Consider the following 23,740-nt stretch of genomic DNA (forward strand, 5'->3'; position numbering starts at 1 on the left):
GCCCCGAACCTAAGGCCATATGGATTGTACATTGATTGTAGTGCCCTTTCTCCCCCTCTCTCATTTCACATTTCTTCACAGGGTTTCATTTGGATTGAAACTGGTTCGGACTTCGGAAGGGAGCCGTAAAAAGAAGCAGAGAAGAAATGTCGAGAAGGTGGAAGAGGAAGGAAAAGGAGAACGCCTCCGATGGAGATTCCGATGGGGCGGGGCCGGCCAAGAAGAGCTTCAAGAAGGGTTCCGACGATTCCGATGGCATCGTCGTTTGCGAGGTTTATTACTATTTCTCTTATTTGCTACATTTATAGAGCTTCTTCTTTTGTATTCCCTCTTCATTTTTCCTTTGTCCTTTGGTGAAGATTACGAAGAATAGGAGAGTTTCAGTGAGGAGTTGGCAAGGGAAGGTCGTGGTGGACATTCGAGAGTTCTATGTCAAGGATGGAAAGGAACTGCCCGGGAAGAAAGGTTCGAGCTTTTTCTCATTCTATCGTTCGTGTTGTTTCTACGAAAGTTCTTCTTTCCTCTTACTTCATGCGTTTGTGCGAGACGCTTCTGTGTTTTCGAAATTTGAGGGTTCTGTAGGCTTTAGTAAAATGTAGTAAATATTTTAGGTACAACTTGTCATCCAAGAATAGATTAGTTTAGGCTCTTTAAGGTGCCTCGCGCATCTTGGAATGTGAGGTTTAGAGTTAATTTCATGTGTTCTATTTTCGATCTGTGATATTATCTTTTACGGAATGGCCGCTGGGGAAGCACAGAGTGCGAAAGAAAATTGTTGAGAGCAAACATTGAGCTTGTTCGGTAAAAAGCATGACCCTGAAGTTGGCCAAAGAAGAAAAAAAGGTTAAAAAAATTATTATTAGCATTCGAAGGCAGGCGTGGATGACTGCTGAATGAATGGTGAGGTGACATTCAAAATGGTGCTTGGATAAAATCATTATATCGCAATTGCAATGCATTGATATGGTTAGGGAATTTATTATATGTTAGGAGTGGTTCTTGATACATAATTGAAATGAAGGGATTGTTATGGCCAGTAGGTTTCTCTTTTCATTTATTGGTTTTAAGGTATTTCATTATTGTGAAAAAAAAGAATGACAACGTGGGAAAAATCCTTATGTACAGAATATCTTTGTGTAACCAAGTCGTGTTACAGTTACAAATGATTGAATTGGACAAGGAGAAAGCATGCAAATTTGTGTTGAGCTGCCTTTCTTTCTGAGGTAAAAAATGGAATTGATTAGTCTTATAATAATGATCCAATAAAAGGGGAAGTGTTTGTTATTGTAGTGGGAATGCCAAAATGCTTCTATTAGGGGCAATTTTTGCATGGAGACAGGATTTAGAATCTGACATGTCTCCAAGACTATGATTTGGTAAATGATAAAGCGTGGACTGAGGACATGTGTATTGAAAGTTTATACTATATAAATAGTTCATGTTTTTGAATTCTAACATTATATACCTACATAAAAGAAGTCTATAATGTTACCTTTTAACTAAGGTCTAAGGGGCTGTTTGATGCTTCTCATTCCTCAAATATTTTATTATTTGATAATTTTACCCACTAAAAGACAAAGCAATAAATCATTCAGTTCAGACACTTCATCCGTTATCAAATGCCCCCACGTAATACTTGATATAATGATATCATTTGATACAAAAATGACATTCATCATGTACATTAGCTACTCATTTATGTCAAATAAGTTGGGAGATAAAAGTGGAAATGTTATGTAAAGTGTCCCTCAAGGATCCATAGATTGTCAGAATCCAATTCCAATGCATGTTAATGTTGGAGATGTCGTCTATTTAGCAGAGCCCATGCAACACTGGTTTGGGGGGGGACCAATGAAGTACTAGTTGGATAATGGGTGAACAGCGGGAAGATCATGTAGTTGGGGTGAAGAAGTTGATCTCTGTTAAGAAGGTTTACAAGATGCTTGGGTAGGGTTTGAAGGACCACTGAACTAGTAGGTGAGGGGAATCCTAGGAGCTCCAAGAGGGCGGAAGAAAGGATGGAAAGGTGTATGTTTTGGTAAGTGGGAGGTTGGTCAGTTTTTGATTGTTGAGGCTTGACACTTGCAGCCTGGTTTGTATTTTGGTGGATGCTTTTCTCAGTCTCTCAGGAAGCCAACTAGAGAAGGCATTCAGCGTAAGTGGATAGGCTGTGGACTAACTGGTTCTAGCAACCCAACAACAAGGCCATTAACAATCATGAGGCATGGCACGTGTTTTATTATTTCCCTTCTTTAAAGACATTTTTATACTAACATGCTGATAAGATCACTTCGATATTCTGAAAACCTGAGCTGGTTCGAGGGAGCTCACCCTCCTGAAAACAGAGTAGAGTAGAAGAGAAGAAGAAGAGAAAGGAAGAAGAGAGGAGGAGAGATGGAGGAGAGATGGAGGAGATCAGTAGGGTTTTATTTTTTATGCCCAGAATCGGTGAGTTAATACAATACTTATACTCTCTCTTCAGCCTCTCCTGCACATGGCTTGACTGAGATGGCTAACTAACTGGAGGGACGTGGTCCCCTCATGTAAACAAACCTCAGTGGCGGTTGCACATGGGAGATCGAGTGCTTCTCTCATGCTTGGCCTGGCTGCTGCATGTCATGGGCCTGGGTCTCCTGTGATGGGCCCGAATGGGTAGTTGAGGGCCTATCAGTCCTACCCTCTTCAAGAAACACCTTGTCCTCAAGGTTGGTGTGAGGATATTGGTCTTTCAGTTTGTCATAGTCCTCCCATGTGGCATCTTTTGGTGGCAAGTTCTTCCACACGACCAGGGCCTGCTTGTGTAACTTCTTGCCCATTTTGACCCACCTTATATTTCTGATTTGTTGTGGCTCAATCAATATGTCCCCGTCTTCAGTGAACTGTGGGAGGGTTGGGCTGACCTTAGTGGCATGGTTCAAAGTATCGATACGATATGCCCGATACGAGGCGTATCGTATCGTATCTTTTGAAACGCCTATTTCCAGGTGTTTCAGACCCTCAATTTTTTTAATAATAAAAAGCATGCTAAAAGCTTCCCAAAAAAAACCAAAATGTGAAAAAAAATAAAAAGAATAAAGTTTCGGCCGTTTCTAAGTACTGATACGATACGACCGAAACTCGTATTGTATCGATACTTTGAACCTTGCTTAATGGTAGGACTTAGACATGGTTTCAACATGCTGACATGAAAAACTAGGTGTAATTTCGAGGAAATAGGGAGCTCCAATTTGTAAGCTACTTGCCCTACTCGTTCAATCGCCATGAATGGGCCAAAATACTTAGGAGCTAGCTTTTGGCAACCTGTCAGGCTACCGAAGCTTGTTGGTAAGGCTGGAGACTTAAGTAGACCCAATCCCCCATTGCAAATTCAAGCTCTCGATGATTGTGATCATAGGCTAACTTCATGCGCCGTTGGGCTTTTTTGCAAATGCAGCTTGAGGGATCTCAAAATCTCATCTCTATCCAATAACTGGGCTTCTACCTCAACCACTATAGAAGTCCCCTTCTCGTAAGGAAGCACAGCTGGAGGATCTCTGGTGAGATACCGCTCATCTCGGAAGCCCCTTCGAGGGTGGCTTAATCTCCTGAAACAGAAAATGGAGAGGAAGAAGAGAAGGGAAAGTAGGAAAAGAGGGATTCGGTGAAAGAGAAGACAGGGGATATTCATTCATTCCTTCTTTAAAAGAGTATGGCCTTATATATCTGGCCTATAGGTGAAATCATAGGGGGAATATCCTCTGATTGGCAGAATAACTAACTGATAACAAACTCTGGGAAATATCATGGAGGGAATATTTTCTGTCGACAGAATCACCCTCTCTGTGTGTAACTAATTCTGAGGCTCTATCGCCTATCCCTGAGGCTCTATCGCCTGTCCTTTCTGCTTCCTTGAGTATTGCTGATGGGTAGTGGTTTGCTCCACTCCTTGTGTTGGGTTTGGGGAAGGTATTTGGGTCCCAACAATTCCTCCCTCCTTAGCATTGACCTTGCCCTCAAGGTCTAGGTTTGGGAACCTCTCATTCAGCCTTAGATAAGGTTCCCAAGTGGTGTCTTCTGGGGGCAGCCCGGCCCATTCTACCTTGGCTTCTGGTACAACCTGTCCACCTCGTCGGACCCATCGAAAATCCACAATTTTGATGGGCTCTGTGTAAATGTCCCATTCTTCAGTGAATTGGGGTAAGCTAGATGAGATAGGAGTATGATTTCCCATGACCTTCTTGAGAAGAGAGATGTGAAACACTGGATGAAGCTTCGAGGTAGTAGGAAGGTCCAATCTGTAAGCAACAAGGCCCACTCTTTCCAGCACCTTGTAGGGCCCATAATACGTAGGAGCTAGCTTGTGCCAAGCCCGTCTTACCACTGAGACCTGGCGGTAAGGCTGGAGATTAAGGTAGACAAAATCACCCACCTGAAACTCTATTGGGCGGTGGTGAGAGTCATAGCTGATCTTCATTCATTGTTGGGCCTTTGTCAAATTGGCCTTGAGCAGTCTAAGAATCTCGTCTCTTTCCAGTAGGCGAGTCTCTACTTCTACCACCTTGGACGACCCATATTCATAGGGTAATATGGGAGGGGGTTCTCTGCCATATAGGGCCTTGAAAGGTGTCATCCCTACAGTTGACTGATAAGTTGAGTTGTACTAGTATTCTGCCCATGGAAGCTAATGAGCCCATTGTCTAGGCTTCTCCCCTATGAAGCATCTAAGGTAGGCTTCTAAGCATCGATTAATGACTTCAGTCTGTCCATCAGTTTGCGGGTGATAGCTGGTGGATGGGTGTAGTCAGGTTCCTTGCAATCTGAAGTACTCCTTCCAAAATGAACTTAGGAAGGCAGGGTCACGGTCCGAGACAATGGATCTTGGTGTTCCATGTAGTTCGCCACGTCCCATATGAAAATTTCGGCCACCATCGCTGCAGTGTAAGGGTGAGGCAAAGTAGAGAGATGGCTATACTTGATGAGGCGGTCAACCACTACCATGATGACCTCTTTTCCTGCAGAACGAGGGAGTCCCGTGATGAAATCCATGGAGAGGTCTTCCCACACTTGCTCTGGAATCTTGAGGGGTTGTAGAAGGTCTGTAGGTGACTATGAGGAGTATTTCTGTTGTTGGCAAGTTGGGCATTCTGATACATAGTGCAACACATCCTTGCGCATTCCTACCCAATGGTAGTGGCTGCTGAGTTTTTTTAGGGTCCGTAGCACCCCTGAATGTCCTCCCAATGCGGAATCATGAAACAACCTTAGTAGTTCAGTTTTGTTGGTGGAATTTGGAGCAACCACAAACCTACCCTTGAAGAAAAGGTCATGCCCCACAATTTGGTAACCCGGAACCTGAGAAAGGTCACTTTTCCACCTTTCCCCGATGTCTTGCAGCTGTGGATCAGATCTGGCTTCTTGTCGTATAGCTTCAAACAAGGGAAAATTGGGCTGAGAGCATGTTAGTTGGGCCAGCTCTTCTACCTGTGATAAGGCATCAGCTACTTTGTTGGCAGGCCAAGGTTTATACTCAATGTGGTAGTCGAATCCCATTAGTTTACTAAGCCATTTTTGCTGCTCCGGGGTGTGCACCCTTTGTTCTGCTATGTACTTCAAACTTCTTTGGTTTGTCCTTATGATAAATTGGCGTCCCAATAGGTATGCACGCCATTTCTGTACTGCCATTACCACAACCATCATTTCCTTGACATAGGTGGACTGATTTTGGTGAGCTGCTAAGAGAACTTTGCTGAAATAAGCAATGGGTTGCCCCTTCTGCATCAGAACGACCCCCACTCCGACACCCGATGCATCACACTCTATCTCAAAGGGTTGAGAGAAATCCGGAAGAGTGAGGACTGGAGGGCTAGAAACTGTTGTCTTCAAGTCTTCAAAGGCCCGTTGGGCATCATCAGCCCACCCAAAAGAATCCTTCTTTAACAGGCGTGTTAGAGGGGCGACCATAAGCCCATACCCCTTAATGAAGCGCCTATAATAACCGGTAAGCCCAAGAAAACCCCTGAGAGCCTTTACAATAGTGGGCTTGGGCCATTTTTGGATGGCACCTATCTTTTCTAGGTCTGCCATGACCTGGCCAGCGGCAACCACATGGCCTGAGTATCGAATCTGTCTTTGTCCAAAGGAGCACTTTGCCAATTTGGCATGCAACTGGTGCTCTCTCAGAATTGTGAGGGTAAGTTTAAGATGTTTCATATGGGTGCCCCAATCCTTGCTGTAAACCAAGATGTCATCGAAAAATACCAGAATAAATTGCCTTAAGAAAGGCCTGAAGATGTCATTCATGAGGGCCTGAAAGGTGGAGGGGGTGTTGGTAAGACCAAACGGCATAACTAGAAACTCATAATGGCCATCGTGGGTCCTAAAGGCTGTCTTGTGGATATCAGCCTGGTGAACCCGGATCTGGTGATACTCGGACCACAGGTCCAGTTTGGAGAACACTTGTGCTTCCCCTAACTCGTCCAGTAGTTCATCAATGAGAGGTATTGGGAACTTGTCCTTCACTGTAATCTGATTCAGGGCCCGATAATCTACGCAAAACCGCCAACTACCATCGTTCTTCTTCACTAGGAGTACGGGGGATGAAAACGGACTGATGCTGGTCTGTATATGCCCCTTGTTCAATAGCTCTTTTACTACCTTATCAATTTCCAGCTTTTGGAAATAAGGGTATCTATATGGCCTCACATTGGCTGGTTTGGATTCGGGTAAGAGGGGTATCTGATGGTCATGGATCCGGGGTGGAGGTAACTGGTTCGGTTCCTTGAATATGTCACCAAACTGATCGAGGATCGATCTTAGGCTCTGGTGTTGGGCTTTAGTAGGTTGGTCACAATCCTGATTGTTTAAAATTGGAACTGTGGGCCGAATGCCTAAATGCATAAACAAGGGCTGTCCAGTATCCTTGGAGGCCCGTATTATATAGGCTAAGGTATCACCTCGGAGATTAGGGGGCCGCACCCCTTGCAAATGGCAGGTCTGTCCATTTTGGCAAAAATTCATTGTCATTCTGGCCCAATCACACAGTGCAGGACCTAGGCCATGTAACCAATGGATTCCCAAAATAATATCAGCCCCCGAGAATTCCAATGGGTGGAGATCTACCACGAAATTATGGCCCTGTACGAGGATCCTTTCCTTCTTACATACACCATCACATAACATCTGGTTCCCATTAGCCACATGGATTGAAAAGAGAGGAGTGGGGTGTATAGTCATACCTAGTTGCTTTGCCAAATGACTAGTGATGAAATTCAAAGTAGAGCCACTATCAATCAAAACCATCACAGATCGGCCACCCAATCTTCCTTCTACTCGCATGGACTGAAGAGGGTTGAGGCCCATGAGAGCATGTAGAGAGATCTCGGCTCCAACCGGTTTTGGTTCGCCTGATATCAGCTCACAGTATTCTAGGTGCTCTGGTTCTGTCCCCTCTGGTTCTTCCTCTGTTTGAAGGAGAAATACTCGCTGGACTCGGCACTTATGGTCTGGCCCAAACTTATCATCACAGTTGTAACAGAGGCCCTTCTCGCATCGGGCCTGCATCTCAGGCCACGAGAGGCGCTTGAAAGGCACAGTGGGCCTGGGCAAAATGGGCTTCTGAGGATCCCCAACTTGTTTTTGGGGTTGTTGGTTGACCCGCTGGAGAGCCCTCACATTCGGATAGGATGGTTTGCTAGTCTTGCGCATGCTATCAATCTTCTCTTCTTGCAAGCGAGCCATGCCCACCGCCGCCATGACTGTTGCCGGTCGAAGAACTCTCACTTCTAGGCGGATGTCTTCTTTGAGACCTCCCACAAAACACCCAATCAAGGCCTTCTCCGGCCATCCGTGTACTCTGATTGCCATTCTTTCGAACTCGAGCTGGTAGTCTGCTATTGTCCCCGTCTGTTTTAGTCGAGTGAGGAGTTCGTCATAATCCATGCATGCTGTCGGCCCAAAACGGATGCACAGAGCTTCCGTGAACTCCGCCCAAGCTACCTGAGGATGGGTTTGTCGTTATCACTGAAGCTAGAGAATAGCGTCTCCTTCAAGGTGAATAGAGGCGATGGCGATGCGCTGGTGTGCAGGGGTTTCCTGATACTCGAAGAATCTCTCTGCTCTGAAGATCCAAGGAATGGGATCTCCACCGGAATAGTTGGGAAAATTGATTTTAGTAACCTTTCCGACGGGGTAACCCCCAGTTCTCTGGCTACTGGAAACAGAGGCGTTGGCCCCTGTTTGCTGACTGGTCTTGCCGGACTGTTGTTGGGAGGCGAGGTTAGAGATGACCACCTTGAGATCCCTGAGTTCGTTCAGTACTTGGTGGAACCCAATCTCAAGTTGGTCGACTCTGTCTTCCATGGTAGAGGATCTTGTCTGCGGCATAGCTGGTCTACAACCTTGCTCTGATACCAACTTGGTGAGATACCGCTCACCTCGGAAGCCCCTTCGAGGGTGGCTTAACCTCCTGAAACAGAAAATGGAGAGGAAGAAGAGAAGGGAAGGTAGGAAAAGAGGGATTCGATGAAAGAGAAAACAGGGGATATTCATTCATTCCTTCTTTAAAAGAGTATGGCCTTATATATCTGGCCTACGGGTGAAATCATAGAGGGAATATCCTCTGATTGGCAGAATAACTAACTTATAACAAACTCTGGGAAATATCATGAAGGGAATATCTTCTGTCGACAGAATCACCCTCTCTGTGTGTAACTAATTCTGAGGCTCTGTCGCCTGTTCTTTCTGCTTCCTTGAGTACTGCTGATGGGTAGTGGCCTGCTCCACTCCCTGTGTTGGGTTTGGGGAAGGTATTTGGGTCCCAACAATCTCTCCCATAAACTATTTTAAATGGATTGGTCCCTTGGTATGTGGTGTTATACCAATATTCAGCCCATGGCAGCCAGTAAGCCTACTTTGGGCTTCTCTCCGATGAAACAACGCAAGTTTCAAGGCAACGATTGACCACCTTGGACTGCCCATCTGTCTGGGGGTGGTAGCTGGTGGTGTGAAGCATATTTACTCCTTGAGCAGAAAAATAAGAATCCCAGAATTTGCTCATAAAGAGGGGGTCTCTGTCGGTCAAGATAGAGTTCAGAGTGCTGTGCAATTTGGCTACCTCTTGGACATAAGCTCGAGCCATTGTGGAAGCTGTGTACGGCTGTGGTAGCGCCAAGAAAGGAGCATATTTGCTCAGGCGGTCCACAATCACCAGGATCACCGACTTCCCTGCTAATTTAGGCAACCCGGTAATAAAATCTATGGTAATGTCTTCCCATACTCGTTCTGGAATGGGTAAGGGCTGACGTAGACCTGCAGGAGACTGGATGCTATACTTGTGCTGCTGGCATATGTCACAACAAGCCACATAACTCTAAACCATACGTCTCATTCCCCTCCAGTAGTAATGGCTCACTATCCTCTTGTAGGTTCTGAGTCATGAAATAACTCTTCCTTCTGATACTCTGATTTTCTGGCTACTACCACACGACCTTTATAGAAGAGTGTAGTACCAGTCACAGAATACCCTGGCACTAAAGTGGGATCCTTGCTCCATTGGGATCGGATCTGGCTGAGTTTTGGATCTGATTGTGCCTCCTGCTGGATTAGGTCATACAAGGGGTAATTGGGTTTAGACAGGCCCATCAGCTGGAAATCTTCTACCCTGGATAGTGCATCTGCAACTGCATTTGAAGGCCCAAGGTTATATTCAATATGGAAATCGTAACTCAGAAGTTTGTAGGCCCATTTTTGCTGTTCTGGGCTGAGAATCCTCTGCTCCAATAAATGTTTAATGCTTCGGTGATCGGTTCGCATCGTAAATCTCCTTCCCAGAAGGTACACCCTCCATTTGTGTACTGCTAAGGTAATCGCCATCAACTCTTTCTCATATGTGGACTTGGCTTGGGCCTGGGCTGATAGAGCTCAGCTGAAGAAAGCCAATGGTTGCCCATTCTGCATTAAGGCTGCACCAATCCCCTTCCCTGAAGCATCAGTTTCCACCACAAATTCTTTATTGAAATCTGGAAGAGCCAAGGTGGGAGGCGATGTGACTGCCTTCTTAAGAGATTGGAAGGCCCCTTCTGCTGCCTCGTCCCATGTAAAGGATTGTTTCTTCAACAACTTAGTGAGAGGTGCGGGCAACATACCATAACCGCTGAATGGTAGATGGTGCATTGGTTAAACCAAATGGCATAACCACAAATTCGTAGTGCCTATCCGAGGTCCAAAAAGCCGTCTTATTTATATCTTCTAGGTGGACTCGGATCTGGTGGTACCCGGACTTGAGATCCAGTTTGGAGAAGAAGAGGGCCTGGCCCAACTCGTCAAACAATTCTTCTATCAATGGAATGGGATATCACTCCTTCACAATGATGTTGTTGAGGGCTTGGTAGTCAACACAAAATCTCCATGTCCCGTCCTTTTCTTTACTAGTAAGACAGGTGAGGAGAATGGGCTGTTACTGGGCTGAATGAACCCTTTATCCAGGAATTCTTGGATCTTCTTATCCATTTCTACCCGCTGATAATGTGGGTACTGGTATGGGTGGACACTTGTGGGAGGAGCACCCGGTTGGAGTACAATCCGGTGGTCTAGCTGTCTCGAGGGGGGGAGTGCAGATGGCTCTTGGAATACGTCCTCGTATTCGCTCAGGAGCTGTTGGAGTTGGTTCTGCTGCTCCGGGTTTCGGGTTATAGTATCATCAACAGTCAATGTTGGCCCAAGAGGCATGGGGCCCATACTCATTAGCAAGGGGCTATCCAAGTATTGACAGCTCTTGAGAATGAGGTGGGAGGTTCGGCTGTGGCCGAGATAGGTCTGGTTCCCCTTAATATGCAGGTGAGTCCTTCATGTTGGAACTGCATTGTAAGGTCAGCCCAATTGCACATTACTAGGCCCAATTGTTGAAGCCATTCGACGCCCAGAACTATATCAGCCCCTGAAAATTCAAGGGGGTGCAGGTCTATAGTGAAGAGGTACCCCTGAATTTTAAGCCTAACTGATTTACATTTTCCCTCACATCTGATTTCTTGCCCACTGGCTACGTTAACAGCAAAGGGAACTATGGGTTCCACATCCAACCCGAGTCTCCGGGTCAACCCAGGGGTGATAAAATTTAGAGAACTTTCACTGTCGATTAGGATAGCCACTTTTTGGGCCTGAACCCACCCTTCCTCCCTCATGGTACGTGGGCTCTGACATCCCGATAGAGCTTGCGAAGAAATCACATAATATTCAATTTCTGTAGTTGGGATTGCTTCATTGGTTCCAACTTCCGGTTCCTGTTCACCGTTGGCATCCTCCTCTTCAACCTGCAATAGGTAGAGGTGTGGGGTCTTGCATCGATGCCCTTGGGTAAAATTTTCGTTACAATTGTAACACAACCCTTTTTCTCAACGGGCCTGCATCTCGGTTCAGGATAACTTCTTGTAAGGTACCACCATGGTCCCAGGGTTCTTGGGTGCTGAGGCTTCTGGTTTAGTGCCCGGGGTGGGAAGTAAGGGTCCTGGAGCTGAATCTGCTCGACTGGGTGGGGTTTGTAACAGGGGTCCAACCGCTGGACCAATCAGTCTAGTGGTTTTTCTTAATCGGTTTAGCTTGTCTTCTTGGAGTTTAGGTAACCAGATAGCAGAGATAAGAGTTGAGGGCTGCAATGCTTTTACTTCAATCCTTGTGTCTTCCCGTAAATCCCCGATGAAACAGCCAACCAGAGCCGTTTCCAGCCAACCATGCACATTGGTGGCTACTCTCTCGAACTTAGTCTGATACTCCCGCACACTACCAGTCTGTTTGACGCTTCGGTGAAGTCCATCCAAGTAGTCTGGGGGTGTGTTTTTCAGTACCATTGGTACCACATAATGGCCTCTCCATCGAGGTGGATAGAGGCAATAGGCACTCATTGGTGCGCCGGGGTCTCATGATATTCAAAATACCGTTCAGCCCAATAAATCCAAGGTACCGGATCATCATCTGAGTAAACTGGGAATATGATCTACGTCATCTTGCCTGGGGAGATCCCGCCACGTCTACCCGCGTTGCTACTGGATCCTTCCGCTTCTGGTTCCCTCGCCATGGGTGTGGATAGTCGCTCGAACTGCTCCACCAGTGCCGACAAGGTCTCCATGATGTCCTTCAGTTCTGATGTGGTTCGGTGAACTTCTACTTCAATTTGATCAACACGATCATCTACTGCAGTGGATCTCGTATTAGTCATCAGTGCTAAGCTCTGATACCAGTTGATAAGATCACTTCGATATTCTGAAAACCTGAGCTGGTTCGAGGGAGCTCACCCTCCTGAAAACAGAGTAGAGTAGAGGAGAAGAAGAAGAGAAAGGAAGAAGAGAGGAGAGATGGAGGAGATTAGTAGGGTTTCATTTTTCATGCCTAGAATCGGTGAGGTAATACAATACTTATACTCTCTCTTCAGCCTCTCCTGCACATGGCTCGACTGAGACGGCTAACTAACTGGAGGGACGTGGTCCCCTCATGTAAACAAACCTCAGTGGCGGTTGCACATGGGAGATCAAGTGCTTCTCTCGTGCTTGGCCTGGCTGCTGCATGTCATGGGCCTGGGTCTCCTGTGATGGGCCCAAATGGGTAGTCAAGGGCCTATCACATGCTGAATTACATATAATTTATAGCATGTATACTTTTTAGAGTATACCATAAAACTGTATTTTAGAAGTTTAATTAAATTCAACAAGGTTAATTATTGAGAAATGACAATTAGCTTCAAAACCAGATGTAGGATCATGGTATAAGCATAGCTTGTTAAATGGGGTACCCATATCCATATCCCTGCCTGGAATATTAGGAAATAGAGAATTCTATCTTTGTTTCTGTATCCGTCTCTGTTAGTTTCAGCATCTGGGAATAATAGCTTTTAGCTTGCTATTTCTCTGGATTAATGTTTAAATTTTGTCTTTTTCCTTTAGTATAAAATCTAGTTTTCCCCCAACTTTTTGAGTTGCTTTGATCTTTTTATTGCCTATGGTGCCTTCATTTTCCTGCTTGATTGGTATGGCAGTATGCTATTTTGCTATTTGATTGGGGATACAAAAGTAGGGCTTTGGTGCTTCTTGTGTCACAATTTGTGTGCATCCTTTTGGAAGTTTAGTGTTTTTCTGGGGTGGTTTGTTGCCCCTCCTTTGGTCAGTTACATTGGTGTTTCTCCCTTTCCTGTACATACCTTTCTCTTTCTCCTCTTTCCTTTCTTTGTTACCTTTCTCACTTTTTGTCATCCATACATATTTTTCAAGAATTTGAAGTGTACAGAAACATAGTTTGTTCTTGATAAAGGTAGATTGATACTTCTAGAGTTAAGTAGACGCTTATTAATGACTAAGTTGGTTATTAATTATTATCTACTTATATCGTTTTCTAAAGGATGAATTGGAGCTTCAGGTTGCAAAATTAATAAATGAATAGGTGGAAGTTAGTAAATTGTGTAATACTTGTTACGGAAATCAAATCTGAGAGAACAATCTGCTACTACTTCTTGGTTCTGGGGAGAATCTGAAACATAGTGGATATGAAAAAATTGAAATGGTTACAAATAATGGAGCATGAAATTCCAGGCTGACATTGGGGCTAAGTCTCTTGATTGAATTTTCCATGGTTAATTGGGATTTTTGGAATATTATAGGACGTGATATTTGCAATACAAGAATCATGTTCCTATTTTGTTAAGTGGTTAGATTTACTGGGAATATTGGAGACTAAGGTCAAAATGGAAATGTGGATTAGGTGAAGATTAGTTTATGATTGGGAATTGGACTGTAGTCAAATTTGTTAGTAACTGCAGAGTTGGTTGTAGGTATAGCTTTGTTAATGTTTTTTCATCACTAACAGATCAAGCATCTGTATATGGATAAGGTTTGTTGTTAACATTAGCAAAGCTGAGCGAACATTTGCTTAGCAACCCTTTTTGTTTGCATTCAACAAGCTACCCATGTAGGGGGGAAACCACCTATCAATTTTCAAGAATGTTTGCTCTGGTTGCTGATTTATGTATAGATGACTTTGGGTTTTGACTTTTGAGGAGATTTGTATGGGGTGACAGGACAACTTGTGAATGGGTGGTGGGTGAATCCTAGAAGTGTGACAACAAACCATTGCAGAGACATGGAGCAAGTGCATAATTTGTTTTTCAGGATCAAAGCTTTGCATTGTAGAACATATTATAAATAGGTAGTGGATGGATCATTGAAGTGGAATAAACCTCTCTAACAACAATATGGAGCAAGTGAAGAGTTTTTCTTTAGAATATGAAACCTTTCATGAGACTATGGTACAAATAATTGGTGGTGGATAGATTTTTAAGCATGGCAATCTTTTCAAACAACATAGAGCATGTCAAGAGAGAAATTTTTTAAGATCTTTCGCTGTCTACATTAAAATCTCATTTTGAAGAAGGGGTGGAATTAAAAGCAGAGGACTGTTGTCGTCTATGATTACTGATAACTCAAATAGGTTCTTTCAGAGCTGAGGATGAAAAGCCTCAGAATATCCACTCACTTGAAACTCACTGCTTACATTGTCACTTGCCAGTTCTTCTGAAGTCTGAAAAATTTCCATATCCTCTGTTTTCAATTGGATTGTTTAAGATAAAGCAATCTTGAAAGTGGATTGATAGAATTGGGTCATAAAGCACTTAATGGGAGCCATTTGTTTTTTCTTCTTTGATGCAGTGGCAAGGCATTGCTGGTGGAGTATGTGAGGAGCAGCAAAGGCAGTGAATACAATCTGGGTCTGGAGAAGAGGGTGCTGAAACAGGGGTTGAAGGTGTAGGGTTGGGACAAGTCTCAATAACTGATGGGTCTGGAGAAGATCCTTCCATGGAAGTTGCAGCCAACAAGGTTGTTGTGGTTGATGTGTTGAACAAGGTAGACAACAATGGGGTGATCGTGGGGGAGGGCAGCAATAAAGATAATAATTTGGAGTGTACAGAAAAGTGAAAGGTATTACAGGCTCAAATGAGAGAGAAATTTGGGGGAAGGGGGTAGGGAGGTGACAGTGAAGAAACAAGATGATGATAACTTTGTGGTTGACTATGAAGTTCTGGAGCAGGAAGATCTAAGTGCAGATAAGGGCAAAAGTGAAGACATTTCTTCAAACACTCCTGCAGTGGTGATAAGTCTGACAAAGGATTGTGATGTGGGTGTACATGGGGAGGATTAAACATAAGGTGTTGAATATGATAGTCAGTATAAAGGGAAGTCTGGCTATAATATTGAAATTAGTAAATTGTGTGTTGATTTGGGTTGGGGGGGTGATTTTCAGAATGCTGCTTTAGAACCTGCTGTTAAGGGCCCGCGAATAGGATCTCGTCACAGGTCGGTTAACAGGGAAAGCTTATTTTTTCCCTTGTTTCTCCCTTTTCTCGAGGAACCTATCTTTAGCGCCTTTATGGTGATTTGTTAAAGAGATCACCAACTCTCCTCTGCTCTTTCTTGACTGGAATTATCGATAGTTTTGTTGAATAAAATCTGCTCCTTTAAATAGGAATTACAAGAGTCCTTCTTAAGGAAACTTTCTAAAAAATATTAAGAAACTTTCTAAAAGACATAGGAAATAATAATGCTACTGCCTATTTAATAGGAACATTGAATTTTGCTAAGAGATAAGATAAGAGCACTGGATCTAGCTAAGAGATAAGATAAGATAAGAACACTAAATCTAATGCCCATTACTTCTACTGTCTGCGGCTGTATTCCTTTCCAACAAAAACATCCACAATATTACTCCCCTCTTGGACTAAGCGCTTGTCCTCAAGCTCGAATTCAGGATAGGTGTCTTGAAACACAGTCAAAGGAATCCAGGTAGCTTCAGCTAATGGTAAGCTGACTCATTCCACCAGAACTTCAACAACACCTCGATTCATTCTGGAACGAACAATAGACCGAGGTTGGGGAATGATTTTGCCCTCCTAGATTGGGCTCCAATGAAGAGGGTTCATCCTCATCTTCCTCTTGTGCCCTGCTGAGTAAAGTTCATCACAATTAAAACACTATCCCCTCGCCCTGCGCTCTGCCATCTCAACCCTGGACAAGCGCTTAATAGGGGGTGCAAGAACGTTGCTTCCCACACTGGATGTCGATATGGAATTGTTGATCATCTATGGTTTTTGTTCTTGGCTGGCTGCTGAAGATGGAACCATTCCGAGTGGTTTCGGGGCTGCTCATGTTGTTTGAGTTCACCCTATACTGATACTTACGCGGTTGAGTTGCAATTTGCGTTCAAAAGCGCGAGCCAAATTCATAGCAATAACCAGATTGGGGGGATTTTGCATCTCCACATCCACCCTCAAAGTTTCTGCTAACCCCGCGGTGAACATGTCAACCTGTTGGTTTGGTTGTACCGAAGATGCTCTTGCAAAGAGGGTTTGAAACTGTCGCTGATACTCAGCCACGGTTCCAGTCTGTTTGAGGTTGATTAGTTCGCCTAATGGATTGCTTGTTAATGGGGGCCCAAATCTGAGAAGGCAATAGGATTTGAATTGGGTCCAACTGAGCCCGGGTTCCTCCTGCTCCAATTCCTAAAACCAGAGCTGCGCCTCCTCAATCATGTGGAATGCGGATAAGCCTACCTTGTCCCTGTCCTCTGTCCGTTGGTTGCGGAAGAACTGCTCACATCTGTACAACCATCCCAAAGGATCTCCAACTCCATTATAGGAAGGAAATTCCAGCTTGCTGTATTTGGGATTGATCGCGGTTCCCTGGGCAATGACCTGCTGCTCGTCGGACGATTCTGCCATGTCTGGTCGGCGACCGTCTATGGTTGCAGCCCTTTCTGAACTCTTTTCCTTGCTGTTTTCCATGAGTTTGTGTTCTAGATTATGAACCCTAGTCTTCAATTGCTCAAAGTCACCCATGACGTCTTGCTCTGATACCAAATTGTTAAGGGCCTGCGAATAGGATCTCGTCATAGGTCGGTTAACGGGGAGAACTTCTTGTTTTCCCTTGTTTCTCCCTTTTCTCGAGGAACCTATCTTTAGTGCCTTTATGGTGATTTGTTAAAGAGATCACCAACTCTCCTCTGCTCTTTCTTGACTGAAATTATCGATAGTTTTATTGAATAACATCTGCTCCTTTAAATAGGAATTACAAGAGTCCTTCGTAAGGAAACTTTCTAAAAAATATTAAGAAACTTTCTAAAAGACATAGGAAATAATACTGCCTAATTAATAGGAACACTGAATTTAGCTAAGAGATAAGATAGGAACAATGAATCTAGCTAAGAGATAAGATAGGAACACTGAATCTAACGCCCATTACTGCGGCTGTATTCCTTTCCAACAAAAGCATCCACAATACCTGCTTATATTGGTTTAGAGGATTCATACATTATTGAAGTTAATTTGGGCCAGGGGGGTACTAATGGTTGCATGAAAAATGAATCACGGAACAGAAACATCAGAACCTGATTCATCATCATCATTATCATCTAAGCCTTGTTATTTCCAGGCTCAAAGGTGGTTTTTGTGGTGTTGGGCAGTGGAAAAAGGTCAAAAGGATTTGAAGAAGAAGATTATGAATATTCTGCATAAAAAAGTAAAGTAGCAAAATAAGTAAAGCTGAATTCTTCTATTGATTTGCAAGGTGCCAACTGGTCTGGTTGGTAAGGTCTCCTGCTGGTTGTGGCGGAGACTTGGGATTGAATCCTGCCAGCACCTGGGTTGGGGGGGGTTATTGGTTGGGGGATGGGCTACCCCCTGTTGTGTGTAGCCCGTGGAGCAAAAAAAGAATTCCTCTATTGATACTCCACTGTAAGGGAAGTAGCAGATTTTGTTAAGCGTAGATGAATACAGAAAGCATGACTTAGTTGAAGGGGAAAGACTTAGAAGTGATCAAGACAAGATTTCAAGGACCTCTTATCATTCAACATAAGATTTAATGGACAAGATGCAAGGGATACATGGTCCATCAATGGAAATGCTTTGAAGAAGAGAAAGGAGTCAAGAATATCACCAGTCAATTATGAAAAGGAATGTTGGGAAAATGAGGTTGGAGAATGTTCAGAAGTTGAGGAGAAACTAGAGCAAGATGAAGAGGGGGGGGGGCAATTTATAATGTATATATAATAGATAAGAAGGAAGACTTAAGAAAGGTGTTGGAAAAAGAAAGTTGAGGTGGGTTTGAAGCTGGGTTTGTTCTTTTTAGTGGTGAGGAGTCTTCTAGAAAAGTGTTTATGGAATTACAGGAGAAAGGAAAAATTTAATGTTCTTAAATTCTATTTAGATAGTTCTAAAAATGTAGCTAGAGATGAGTTTGGATGAGCAATTATTTGGAGAGACTATAGAGTGTAGAATTGTTGGTTGGTTGATTTGGATGGATGAGAAGAGGGGATATGTTAAAGGGAAAAAAGAGATGAGAAAGGGTGATCTTTTGTTCAAAAAGATGATTCATAAGATTAGAAGATTTTTGGATTTCTGGCAGGCATAGAAACTACTGAAGTGGTAAGGTAGGAACCAGGAAGTAGGGGAAGAATCTATGAGCTTGAGAGGAGCGTCGGAGCATCATGGTCTGATTGTTGTTTCTTGGTTTAATTGGATGTTGAGTAGTTTTTTGAAGGCAAATACTCAGTTTTCTTCTTTTTTGTGGTCATTTTGTTTAATTTGTGCTTAAGGGTGCGCATTGGTTTAATTGTGTTCACGTCTTTTGTTTGGCGATTTCTTATCACCACTTCTTGCATTATCCTTTTTATATTTTAATAAATTCTATTTTACTACAAAAAAAAGATGTAACAATCTTGAGATGGATGCACTGTAAAAGATTAAGATGTTGATCTTGAAGAAGGTGTGAAAAGAAGCAAAATAAATAAATAAATGATAAAAGAGTAAGGTTCTAGGAAGGAATTTGCAGGAGGTTTATGTGGAATTGTGGATGGAAATAAGTTGTTTAATCAGTCATTTTTAGGATAAAAGAGAATAAGTATGAAAATACAAGCATTGCTTTGAATTTTCTTTGTGAGAGTTTATATGAACATGTATAGACTTGCCTTTTAGGGAAGATCACCAAAAAGTAAGATTAGATGAAAGTCTCAAGTTAGTTTTCAATGATTGGTTGTGGGCTGATCTAAACCATAGACAATGAGATGTTCATCCTGGAGGTCATGAATATATTCTCTCCAAGCACATGGAAATCCTGCACTGCCTACGCTAGAGGAAAACCATCCAGACAAATAATGCATGTCCTCCCTATTTCCACCCGCGTTAGTACAAAGGAAGCTGGTAATCTTTTGACAATAAAGAGATACAGTGTAGGCGCATTGGATAACTCTAGCTTAAGTTGACCAATTGCTTTATCTCCTACTTGAACTTAATGATTTTATAATCGACTGTACTAATGGTTTTGATTTCCATTATACCAGGTATCTCTCTAAGCATGGACCAGGTAATCTCTCTCTCTCTCTCCCTCTCTCTCTCTCTCTATATATATATATATATATATATATTTGAATGACCTTTTCTTTTGCATTCTGCAGTGGAAAATTCTTCGGCATCATGTAGATGAAATTGACGACGCAGTTGCTGAAAATTCTTGAAACAGTTGGAGAAGGTATGGTTATACCCAAGGAAATGGGAAGAATGTAGCTTAAAGACATGGGTATGAAAGTTATGTGGATAATTTGTAATTACATAGCAAGTGAATGTGTTCCAAGTAATTGTACTCGCTAACTGGATCAAGCTGCTTTTGTGTAATGTAGTTGTCTTGCGGGGCAACTAAGGACTTGCTTTTATGTCTAAGAAATCAAGCTGCTCGTCAGTTAGGGGCTTGATTTTAGATGCATCACTATTGATTGCTGTATTATTCCCTAAGAAATTGATTGAGAAATGTGCTAAACAGATCGAATGGTTACTAATGAAACCACATGCTTTCATGGATATCTGTATATAGAATTAAGAGCCCATTATCTGATAGGTTTAACTGTTTAAGAGAATAAGGGCTATCATCTTGCTTGGGTTTTGATGTTTGTGTTATTTCAACTTAAGCCCTCTTTTGCCCAGTCAGCAAAAACGCTTTGATAGTTTGCCAACAAGCCTTTATGAATTATGATTCGTCTTGAATTCTCCATTCTTGTCTACAAGAGACAGTCTGTTCATCACTACTAACTGATGCAAGGAACAATTAATTGACTGCCCAGAGGATGGACTTAGGCTGCGTTTGGGAATGCTTCTCTGAAGGGCTTTTTTGTGCTTGTTGCATTGCAAAAGCTAAAAGCCAATCAAAAGAAGCGGGAAAAAAACTCCATTTGGCTTAAGCTGGGGACCCGAATTCAGAACTTATAGTTTACATTGTTATTCATGATCTGTCCATTGGCCGGGTAGCCCAATGGGCTTGCTCAGTCCGGCCCGTTTTAAGGCATTTGATCTTATGGGTTGTAAGTGCTAGGCCTAATTATTTTTTGGGTTAGGCTTGACTTTTTAAATTAGTTTGGACTGAATTCGGGCCTAACCCGAAAATAACTTTGTTGTATGTGATGTTTTTTTTAAGGTGCATAATTGTATCTTCGGCAGCAACATTTTTTATGTATAAAATGGAAGGTTCAACGTAAGGTGTATCAGAAAGGTAATTTTAAGAGACATTGAGATATATTTTGGAAATGTATAGATACAGAAGAAAAATGAAGATACGTATGGATATGTTAGAAAATCCAAAACAAATCATTAAAAAATATTAATAACAATAAAAATGAGTTTTGTGATTATAAGTTTTATAATTAATTTATTTAAACATAAAAATAAGGTTCCAAATATTAATACACTTGATATGCTAGTAGGGACGTATCTGGTAGTATTGTTACCTTTTTTTATTTTTTTTTCAAAACCAGTTCAGGGGGGTCAGTTTAAAGCTCCTTTACCCCCTGAACCGGTTAGAACTCCGATACACCCATTGTAGGGGTGTATTGGGTGCTCCCAAAATGATACATACTGGCCAATATGTGTTGATATTTTGAACATTGCATAAAAATCATACTTTATTGATTTATATAAAGTATCGAGACATAATTAATAACCATTAAAAAATAATAGAACTAAAATGTATGTGTGTATATATATACTAATATTTATTATATATATTTAGAGAGAGAGATATTTAGATAATATTTATTATGTATATAAGTTAATATATATATATATATATATATATATATATATATATATATATATATATATATATATATATATATACATATACCTTGTTTTTTAATAAATAAATATAATTGATATTAATCTTATTATTATATAAACTTTAATAATCAAATTTTAGCATTTGTTGGAAAACATCTACCAAGACAAGAAAGATATAGCCGTATTTGGCAAGTCTTTCCGTGCGGGCTTCGGGTTGTTTAGAAGCCCAGAAGCCTAAATTTTGGGCTTTTTCTATTTGGCAATGGAAAAATCTATTAGAAAAAAGCTCAAGCCCATTAAAAATGTCAACAACCCGAATTTGTGCTTTTTTAGGAAGCTTCCAATGAAGCTTATACAATCTTTTAGCATCATGTTTTCTTCGAACATGTGGCATAATGCACACGCTTGGAAGAAAACGTGTTATCTTTTTACAAAAAAATATTTGAATGTATAAGTGGGACCTACCAATGGTATGTGGGCACCACCTTGAAAAATGTGTGTGGGCCTCACATAGATATCCACGCATGGACTCCACATAAATGCCCATCAATGGTATATTGGGCCCACCTTGTAAAATGTATATAGACCCCACATACATGTCTACCAATGGTGTATGGGCCCACCTTGTTAAATGTATGTGGGCTTACATGTCCACACATGGACCCCACATGCATGTCCACCAATGGAATGTTGGACCCACCTTGTAAAATATATGTGGGCCCCACATACATGTCCACCGATGGTTTGTGAGGTCTACCTTAGTAAATGTATGTGGATCCCACGTGTTAAATAAAATGTTTATTGGCCTATACACAAGACACAAGACATTCATATATACGTAACACACACTTTTATCACATTATGAGATCTATGAAAAATATTTCAACCAAATAGTCTTTGGTATTTCAAGATCTATTTACAAAACTTCACCATCTTTTAAGTATTAGATGTTATAACAGATGTTTTAGAAAAAGACTTGCCAAACAATCACTTCTTTAAGCATAAAAAAGTAGGGTGGTATGGTAAATAATTAATATTGTAATAGTGGTTAATCAATTGTTGTCATGATCAAATGACTAGGGTTCTCGAAGACGGTCCTTTATAAAAAGAAGACGTGCACGATCGCATGCTTTACTTTCGTCGAAGAAAACAAAACACCTTTTCCGATCGATGGAAACTGCAAAGCTGTTGGTGCATACTGAAATTGGAAAGAGAAGCTTATCAAATAAATTTGGTCAAAAAGTAACATTTGTTTCTTTTCCACCTATTACATAAGCAACTAAAAGTTCTGTTCCTTAATTGGGTCTTTTGATTTTGGCTGATCAAAGCAATCAGACAGAAAGAAGGAAACGACAAATGAGGAACAAGAGAAGTGGGAGAAAATTTCATACAACGAGTGGCTTCTCTAAAGTTATATTTGGTTTGTATGAAAACGTTTACAAACCTTGTACTGGTTTTTCTGTCTTTCTCTTCCTTTCCTTACCTCCTTCAAACCACAAATATAGCCTAAAGGTGATTGTTTAGCATTCAACTTGAACCAGGCTTGTTCTCTACCTAGGCCAGGAGTTCAGTTCTATGGGAAAATGGGGCCATGAGGAACAAGTTTAGGTCTCTGTCCATTGAACCTGAAATAGGGCAACGTAAAGCCCAGTATTTGTCATATTTATTGTTTTGCAAAAAAGAAATTTTGGAGGAAAAAATGAAAAAATATGGCAGGGTTGAAGGTCCTGTTCCTGACCCAATAAAAAATAACAATTATTAAATTTTAATCCCTTAAATCATTTCTTACTATTTAAACCCGTGTCTTTTATTGATTGTGTATGTATTTTTGGTTTCAAACTGAAACCAAAAACATAAACATGTTTTTAGAGAACTTAAGTTAAAAAACATGACTTGTTTTTAGAAACAAAATCATCTTCATCTTGTTTTCACTTTTTAATACAAAAACAATATTAAAATACTTATTCGTTGTGACAATTATAAAACAAATGAAAATTGATGGAGCGCAATCCGGCCGGTCTTAGCTGTCAACGATTTCGCCTCTGATTGGAGCGATGGGGAGCCTAAAATAGAGAAGATGAGGAAACTCTGGGGGGAACCCGATGAGATAACTTCGAAGCTCAAATTAGTATTCTCTCAAAGGCAAAGTAAAGACCAGATGGTGCAAAGTTCACATACCTTGTTGTTGGGGGTAGGAGGCCTTTTATAACCACTTCGCGTACTCACTTCGAGGCCTCTGTCAGGTCGGGTATGATTACCTCTGTTTTTGCCAGTTCGGGTGTCGTCCTTTCTACCGGGACAGAACCGCCACTGCTCCTTGTCGGAGCCGTCTCTATAACTGGAGATGGCGGTGTCAGGTGGCGGTGGCAGGTGGCCGTTTGAAGTGTGGCCGTCAAGTGTCAGATCCCAAGTCAGTCAGTTGCGCCTCCCCTCGGTATGAACTTCCTCGGTGTTAGGCATGGTACGGTTTGTTCAATTTGGCATCCTGGAGGTGAAGTGCTAGAGCGGTGAGCGAGGTGAAGTCTTGAGTTCGGAGGTATGTCTTGTATTGCCATAGTGCAGGCTAGTTCGGTGAGGTGAGTCCCGAACTGCTATAAGGCAGGCCAGTTCGGTGAGGTGTGTCCCGAACTGCTA

The 23,740-nt window shown here is 42.1% G+C and overlaps 1 protein-coding gene across 1 annotated transcript; it reads left to right on the forward strand.

The window, feature by feature from the left end:
* LOC148851860 (RNA polymerase II transcriptional coactivator KIWI-like) lies at positions 1-19,858 on the forward strand. The gene is made up of 4 exons (XM_088944150.1): positions 1-272; positions 360-465; positions 19,345-19,367; positions 19,459-19,858. The coding sequence occupies exons 1-4, from the start codon at positions 147-149 to the stop codon at positions 19,516-19,518; spliced, it is 315 nt and encodes a 104-aa protein (XP_088800276.1). The 5' UTR covers positions 1-146; the 3' UTR covers positions 19,519-19,858.
* The last annotated feature ends 3,882 nt before the right edge of the window (positions 19,859-23,740 follow it).

The sequence above is a fragment of the Nelumbo lutea genome, chromosome 5, assembly GCF_056320005.1.
Source record: "Nelumbo lutea isolate HS-2025 chromosome 5, American lotus-T2T, whole genome shotgun sequence".
Lineage (NCBI taxonomy): Eukaryota > Viridiplantae > Streptophyta > Magnoliopsida > Proteales > Nelumbonaceae > Nelumbo > Nelumbo lutea.